The sequence below is a fragment of the Leptonychotes weddellii genome, chromosome 16, assembly GCF_054177405.1.
Source record: "Leptonychotes weddellii isolate Sample4059 chromosome 16, ASM5417740v2, whole genome shotgun sequence".
NCBI classification, from domain to species: Eukaryota; Metazoa; Chordata; class Mammalia; order Carnivora; family Phocidae; genus Leptonychotes; species Leptonychotes weddellii.
Genome location: NC_138384.1, coordinates 47,740,872 through 47,749,705, shown reverse-complemented (window position 1 = coordinate 47,749,705; position 8,834 = coordinate 47,740,872). Strand labels below are relative to the sequence as shown.

General features: G+C 38.6%; 1 protein-coding gene across 3 annotated transcripts in view; it reads left to right on the top strand.

The window, feature by feature from the left end:
• The window catches only part of ZNF845 (zinc finger protein 845), a 180,659-nt gene extending 173,971 nt beyond the window's left edge, over positions 1 to 6,688 (top strand). For all 3 annotated transcript variants that reach the window (XM_081807622.1, XM_081807620.1, XM_081807621.1), the window contains one exon: positions 1,826 to 6,688. In XM_081807622.1, the coding sequence (XP_081663748.1) occupies positions 1,897 to 4,656 (2,760 nt within the window). In that variant the 5' untranslated portion in view covers positions 1,826 to 1,896 and the 3' untranslated portion in view covers positions 4,657 to 6,688. The remainder of the gene's footprint in view (positions 1 to 1,825) is intronic.
• Positions 6,689 to 8,834: the final 2,146 nt, after the last annotated feature.

The window sequence follows — 8,834 nt, the reverse complement described above, 5'->3', positions numbered from 1 at the left end:
ATGATGTAAATTGAATAGATTTTCTCCCAGATCCTGTGTCAGATTAAGGAGTATTTGACAAGGTGGTGTACACATGGGAAAATTAGGCAGGAGCCAGGCTGGGGTCAAACTGAGCGGTGGATACTGTTGGGAGATGATTCTCTATGGGTTTATGTTTCTCCATGTTTTATTTTTATTTTTATTTTATTTAATTATTTGCGAGAGACAGAGCACAAGCAGGGTGAGGGGCAGAAGGGAGAGATACAGGCACATTCCATGTAGAAAGGGGAGCCGGATACAGGGCTCGATCCCATGATCCCGAGATAATGACGTGAGCTGAAATCAAGAGTCAGACGCTTAACCAACTGAGCCACCCAGGTGTTCCTGATCATGCCATTTTTGATACTCATTCTATTAATGTGCAGTCTCAAACTGATAGTATTCCGTATGTTGAAACAGCCTTGAATTCCAGGAAGAATTCTTACTTGATTGTGTTGTAAAATGGTAAAGTGTGCTTTTGATTCAGTTGGCTTTATTTTATTGTTGACTTTGCAAGAACAGGTAGTAATTTGTACCCTTCTTTACTTGTAGCATCTCTCCTTTGGCTTTAATAACCTGGTAATGCTGGTGTCAGAGAAAGTGTTTTCAACATCTCCCTTCTCTTTACTCCTTGGAAATGTTTGAGGAGATTTCAAGTACTTTCTCATTATATATTTGTATGATTTATCCAGTGAACTCATCTGTCACAGGACTTCTCTTTGTTGGAGGTTTTTGTTTTTAAAAGATTTTATTTATTTGACAGAGAGAGATACAGTGAGAGAGGGAACACAAGCAGGGGGAGTGGGAGAGGGAGAAGCAGACTCCCCACTGAGCAGGGAGCCCGATGCGGGATCGTGACCCGAGCCCCCCCACCTGAGCTGAAGGCAGATGCTTAACGACTGAGCCACCCAGGTGCCCCTGTTGGAGGTGTTTTTTTTTTTAATTACTTTTTCAATCTACTAAGTAGTTGTAGATCAGTGGAGATTTTTAAATGTATTTCTTCATGTTGGAGTCCAGGTAGGTTATATGTGTTTTGATATTTATACCTATTTATTGGTATCTACTTCTTGGCATATAATTATATATCATTTCCTTTTATAATTATTTTTATTTCTGTGGTATCAGTGATACCGTGTCTGCTTTCATGTCTTCCAATTTTAGTTGGTCTTCTCTTTCATTCTTACTTGATTTAGTTATAGGTCTGTCAATTTTGATTTTTTTCTTTTTTTCTGAAAACCAAATCCTCCTATTGTTGATATTTTTCTATTTTTGCTAAATCCTATTTTCTTCATTTCTGTTTTATGTTTACATTTCCTTTCTTGCTGTCGCCAGGATGGCTGTCGTTTAAGCCTTAAGACTTCAGCTCAGGTCATGATCTCAGGGTCCTAGGATTGAGTCCCGTGTCAGGCTGCCTGTTCAGCGAAGAATCTCCTTTGCCCCTCTCCTTTTGGCCCTCCTCTTGCTCATGCTCTCTCTCCGTCTCTCTCAAATAAGTTTTTTTAAAAAATTCCTTCCTTCTGCTGATTTTGGGCTCATAATGGTACTTCTCATGATTATTTGAGGTAGAGGAGAGTGATTGGTGTTACACCCTGACAATACTAGAGAATTATCTGTTACGCTATGTGGTCAGTATGTTGTCTGCAAGTTTATGTGTCCTTGGAGGAATGAAGTCCTGATGATTCCTTCTTAGCCATCTTGCTGACGTTCTCTGATTGATTTTATGGTTGTATGTTAGACATTATCCGTATATTTGTCTGAAAGTTGTAAGTGGAATGACGTTACTTTTCTGTTATTCAATATCTTTCAGCTGTATCTTCACATGGCACCCTGAGCTTCCTGCCAGAGCTGTGCAAAGAAGCTTCATTTCAAAATGTGTCAATGGGTCAATATAAACATAGTGTCCTTGAGAAGTTACACTTAATGATAGACTGGGATAATGATCATAAAGGATATATCCAAATTGAGACTACTGCCCATAATAAGAATCTCACTGCCCACAATGGTGAAAGATACAAAATATTTTGTAAAACCTTCCTTTTTAAGTCCACTAGTTCTGCAAAGCAGGGTGTTTCTGTAAGCAGAATCTCCAATCAAATATTCAAACGTACATATTTATGGATAGAGAATGTGGAGAATCTGGAAAGTTACCTAGTACATGCTGAAAATAACGATTTGAACAATTTTGAAAATAGGATTGGATTGACCTTTCAGTCAAATATTTCTAAACTTCAGAGATTGAAAAATGGAGAAACAACTGCTAAATGGGATCCATTTGAGAGGTCCTTCACCAAGGGCTCAGTCCTCCAAAATTACGAGAGCATTGTCAATGGGGACAGAATTGCTCAAGGCAGTGAATGTGAGGAAAAATTTCATCAAGGCTCAAATGTTAATAAACATCTGAGGACTCATTTTCAAGAGAACCATTCTGAACATATTAAATGTGGGGAAGTCGTTTATCAAAGATCCAACCTTCTATGTAACAGTATGCATATAAGAGAGAATCCTTACAAATTTAATGAATGTGAAAGAGATTTTAACCAGTCCTCCAGTGTTGGTGATCATCAGAGAATTCATGTGGGAAAAAACCCATACAGATACAATGATAAGCCTGGGAACATGTTTAGTCAGTCATCAGTAATATGTATACATAAGACAATCTGTAGTGGAGAGAAACCTTACAAAAGTAAAGAATGTGGCAAGGCCTTTAAGCAGTGCTCAACCCTTACTCAACATCACATAATTCATACTATAGAGAAACCTTATAAATGTAAAGAATGTGGCAAGGCCTTCAACAAGCCCTCAACGCTTACTCAACATCACAGAATTCATACTGGAGAGAAACCTTACAAATGTAACGAATGTGGCAAGTCCTTTATCCAGCAGTCACACCTAACTGTACATCACAGAATTCATACTGGAGAGAAACCTTATAAATGTGAAGAATGTGGCAAGGCCTTTAGCTTTCAGTCAAGCTTTATGAAACATCACAGAATCCATACTCGAGAGAAACATTACCAATGTGAAGAATGTGGCAAGGCCTTTGAGCAGGAACCAGACCTTATTCAACATCACAGAATTCATACTAGAGAGAAACCTTATAAATGTAAAGAATGTGGCAAAGCCTTCAGGAAGCAATCACAACTTACTCAACATCACAGAATCCATACTGGAGAGAAACCTTATAAATGTAAAGAATGTGGCAAGGACTTCAGCTTTCAGTCAAGCTTTATTCAACATCACAGAATTCATACTGGAGAGAAACCTTATAAATGTGAAGAATGTGGCAAGGCCTTTAACAAGCCCTCGACGCTTACTCAACATCATAGAATTCATACTGGAGAAAAGCCTTACAAGTGTAAAGAATGTGGCAAGTCCTTTATCCAGCAGTCACACCTAACTGTCCATCACAGAATTCATACTGGAGAGAAACCTTACAAATGTAAAGAGTGTGGCAAGGCCTTTAGCTTTCAGTCAAACTTTATTCAACATCACAGAATCCATACTCAAGAGAAACGTTACCAGTGTAAAGAATGCGGCAAGGCCTTTAAGCAGGAAGCAAACCTTATTCAACATCACAGAATTCATACTAGAGAGAAACCTTATAAATGTAAAGAATGTGGCAAAGCCTTCAGGAAGCAATCACAACTTACTCAACATCACAGAATCCACACTGGAGAGAAACCTTATAAATGTCAAGAATGTGGCAAGGCCTTTATCCATCGTTCAAGCTTCACTCAACATCACAGAATTCACACTGGAGAGAAACCTTACAAATGTAAAGAATGTGGCAAAGCCTTTAACCAGCAATCACACCTTAATACACATCACAAAATTCATACTGGAGAGAAATCTTACAAATGTAATGAATGTGGCAAGGCCTTTAGCTTTAAATCGGGCTTCACTCAACATCACAGAATTCATACTGGTGAGAAACCTTACCAATGTACAGAATGCGGCAAGGCCTTTATCCAGCTCTCGCACCTGAATCGACATCACAGTATTCATCATGTAGAGAAACCTTATAAATGTAAAGAATGTGGCAAGGCCTTCATGCTCCTTTCAGGCCTCACTCAACATCACAGAATCCATACCGGAGAGACACCCTACAAATGCAAAGAATGCGGCAGAGCCTTTAAGCAGCAGTCAAACCTTATTAAGCATCACAGAATTCATACTGCAGAGAAACCCTACAAATGCAAAGAATGTGGCAAAGCCTTTAAGCACCATGTGCACCTGAGGCAGCATGACAGCGTCCACACTGGAGAGAAACCTTACAAATGCAAAGAGTGTAGCCGGGCCTTTATCCACCAGTCAGGCCTCACTCGACATCGCAGAATCCATACAGGGGAGAAACCCTACAAATGCAAAGAATGTGGCAAGGCTTTTAACTGGCACTCAGCCCTTACACTACATTACAGAATTCATACTGGAGAGAAACCTTTCAAATGTAAGTATTGTGGCAAGAGGTTTATCCAGCAGTCAAGCTTTACTCAACATCACAGAATTCATACTGGAGAGAAACCTTACAAATGTAAAGAATGTGGCAAGGCCTTTATCCAGCAATCACACCTGACTTTACATCACAGAATTCATACTAGAGGAAGTCTTACAAATTTGAAGACTGTGAGAGAATTTTAAGGACTGCTGAACCCTAACTCCACATCAGAGAATTCATATTGGAGAGTAACTATACACGTGTATAAAGAATGTGGCAAGACCTTTAAGCAATGCTCAACCCTCATTCCTTATCAGAGAATTTATAGTGGAGGTGATTTTACAGATATAAAACTTTGGCAAGCCCTTTCATAGTGCTCAAGCTGCTTCCAGCATTACAGAATTCATACTAGAGAGAAACCTTAGAAGTGTACAGAACGTGGTAAAGCTTTTGGATTGCTCAACTTTTTTTTTTTTTAAGATTTTTTTAATTTAACAGAGACACAGTGAGAGAGGGAACACAAGCAGGGAGAGTGGGAGAGGGAGAAGCAGGCTTCCCGCTGAGCAGGGAGCCCGATGCGGGGCTCGATCCCAGGACCCTGGGATCACGACCTGAGCCGAAGGCAGACGCTTAACAACTGAACCACCCAGGCACCCCCGGATTGCTCAACTTTTACTCAGCATCACAGAGTTCATACTGAGGAGAAATAACTACATACGACAAATGGAAAGAATGTGGCAAACCTCCAGCTGGAAGTCATAACTTGCTCAACATCATCCATCCTTATCATACAGGAGCAAAACTGTAACATGTAAAGAAAGTGGCCAAGCCTTTAAGTGGAATTCAATCCTTACTGGGTATCTCAAAATGCAGTCTTGGTTCAAACTGTACAAACATAATGAATGAGGAAAGACTTTCTCTTAACAGTTTAGAAAACATCAGAGTTGAGAGAAGAAAAGTAACTCGAAGATAAAAATATGTAGAAACGTATTAAACATCAAATGTCAATAAATGTCATAGAATTCACAGTACAAAGCAGTAAATCTGTCACTCCTCAGAGATTACATCAAAAAAGGAATACAAAGTTAGATAATGTACATGCTGTTGTGCTTCAACATACAGAAGAGAGGGATTTTTTAAAGATTTGGTCAGTATTTTATTTTTAAGATTTTATTTATTTGACAGCACAAGCAGGGGATCGGCAGGCAGAGGAAGAGGGAGAGGGAGAAGTAGGCTCCCCGCTGAACAAGGAGCCCAGTGTGGGACTCAAATCCTGGACCCCAGGATCATGAAATGAAGAAATCCTCATAGATACCAGAGAATAACTAACTCTTCCATAAAATGAGATGCATCCACATTTTTAGAGAATGACCGGAGTCCTGAAAGTGTTTTAGTATGCAAAATTAAGCTGGTAAGAAGTTAAACTAGACTGCTATATAAGAGGTCTTCTTTAAGCCTCATGGTAATCACAAAATGAAAAAATGTAGTAGATACACAAAAGGTAAAAGAGAAAATAACCTAAGTATTCCTGTATAGAAAATCATCAAATCACAAAGATAGCAAATGAATAAGAAAGGGACAAATGATTCTAAATAGCTAGAAAACAAAAGAATGACAACCGTAACTCCATACTTGTATTGATACTTGCTTTAAATATAAAGGGACTAAATTCTCTAATCCAAATACATTGCCTGAAGCGAAAGAAATATGCGACCCAACTATAGTCTTCAAGAGACTCACTTCAAGTTTTAAGAACACACAGACTGAAAGTGCAGGTGTGGAAAAAGATACTCTATGCAGATGGAATCGAAAAGAAAGCAGGATAGCTATGTTTCCATCAGTCAAAATAAACTTTAAGCCAGAGAGTGTAGTAAAACATGGCAAAGGTCATTATATAAAGGGCTCACTTTGTGCAGTGTTTTTAATTATGTGGTGTTTGGCATAATGTCAAAAAGGATTTCCCCCATTTTAGATTTGGAAGGACTGGAATAGTACGATTATGTAACTTGTGTAGTCCTTACCACTCTCAAAACCAACACCTTTTATACGACCTATTGCTGTGTTTTGAGGGTTGGGGGAATAAACACTGGACAACAATTTGAGAAAGACCTATTGCTTTCAGATTGTGATGTGTGTGAAAAAAATATGGGTGCAGTGAAAATCTTGGCAATTTAATAAGTAGCCAATAGTTTATCAAAACTAACTTGTACAGGCTAATAAATCTTTTCCACAGTATTCAGTTGTCTAACCTCTTGCTATTATACATTGCATATTTTTTTTTACATGTTAATTTAATTTACATTGTTACCTGCTACTTAAAGTCCCTAAATAAATTACTTGTACTTTCAGGCAGGTTACCATGATGCCCTTCAGTAAGATTTCTGATATTATTTCTGGGCAGTTTTTCTTTATATATAGTTGCAAATGATAGGCTTTGTATGGGTCACCTTCGTCATAATTGTGATAGTGGATTTAGTTCAAGCTGAGTTTTTTCTGAAATGTACATCTTCCCATAAGAAACCCTTACATTCCAGTTGATTCAAAGTTTCTAGCATAGCTTACATGTGACTAACAGTTGTATACATTATATATGCATTTATTAAATATAAAGCATTCACTCCCTTAATGTTGGAGAAAGGTAGCTAATATACTTAGGATTTGTGTTACAATAAAGCTGTAGGTTTGTATATTCATGTAGAGTAGTTGCTTTCTGCTCTCTGAGCAAAAAACAATTGGATTGTTGTGTTGATTTTTTCAAAATTTGGATGCATAGGAGTCACTTTTTTTAATAAGATTTTATTTTATTTTTTTAAAAGATGTTATCTGAGGGGTGCCTGGGTGGCTCAGTTGGTTAAGCGACTGCCTTCGGCTCAGGTCATGATCCTGGAGTCCCTGGATGGAGTCCCGCATCGGGCTCCCTGCTCGGCAGGGAGTCTGCTTCTCCCTCTGACCCTCCCCCCTCTCATGTGCTCTCTCTCATTCTCTCAAATAAATAAATAAAATCTTTAAAAAAAAAAAAAGATGTTATTTGACAGAGAGAGACACAGCGAGAGAGGGAACACCAGCAGGGGGAGTGGGGGAAGGAGAAGCGGGCTTTCCACAGAGCGGAGAGCAGGATGTGGGCCTTGATTCCAGGATCCTGGGATCATGAGCAGAGCCGAAGGCAGACGCTTAATGAATGAGCCGCCCAGGCGCCCCAGGAGTCACTTACTTTTAGAAACTAATTTTGTTTGATCTATAGTATTTTTTACATTTACATTTTTCAATTAAATATATGTGCTTTTCCTTAAAAAAATAAAGAGTAATAAAGCCATCAATTCAACAAACGGATATAACTTTTATAATTGCTTGTTCACCCAACATAAAAGCAAGTAACACATAAAACAACTATTAGCAGACAAGAACAGAGGAAGAGACAGCAGTACATTAGAAGGGGACTTCAATACTGCGCCTTCAGTAATGGGTAGCTTTTGCAGACAGAAAATTTATAAGGGGACATCAGACTTCCAACACTGCATCCAACAACATCTGAAAACACATTCTTCTCACATGCACATGGAGCATTCTCCAGTATAGAGTATATGCTGGGCCACAAAACAAGTCTTAATAAATTTATGAAAGAGGTGATACCAAGCCCCGTTTCCAACCACTATGGCATGAAACTAGAAGTCAAGTACGAAACTAGAAAATACACAAATACACGAAAAATGTGAAATTATTCATAATAACCAAAATAATGGAAATACCTTATCCATTGTCAGATGAATAGATAATGTGGTACATATATACAATGTGTACTGGATATAATTAACAATACATTTGAGAATAGCTCTTAAAGGTTCTTATCACATGAAAAATTGTAACTGAGGTGATAACTATGTTTTGCAATATATACTTCAAATCATAATGCATCTTAATGTTACATGTTAGTTATATCAATGAGACTGAGGAAAAGTGAAATAAGCAGATTAGTGGTTTCCTAGCCACAGGGATGGTGACAGTTAAAGAATATCAAGTCTCTTTAAGAGGTGATTCAGTGTAAAATTGACTATGGTTTGCTTGCACCTGTGTGTGAATCAGAAACCTAACATTTGCACATTTTTAAAAAAGATTTTGACAGAATACAAGCAGGGGGAGGGGTGGAAGGGGGAGAGGGGGAAGCACCCTCCTTGCTGAGCAGGGAGCCCAACATGGGGCTCCATCCCAGGACACTGAAATCGACCTAAGCCAAAGGCAGGAGCTTAACCAACTGAGCAACCCAGGTGCCCCATCGGTCCATTTGTACATTTTAAATGGGTGAATTATACACTATGGAAATCCTATGCAAAAGCTGTTACAAAGAACCCTAAATAAGAAATGCCTGCATAAGAAGACTAGTATA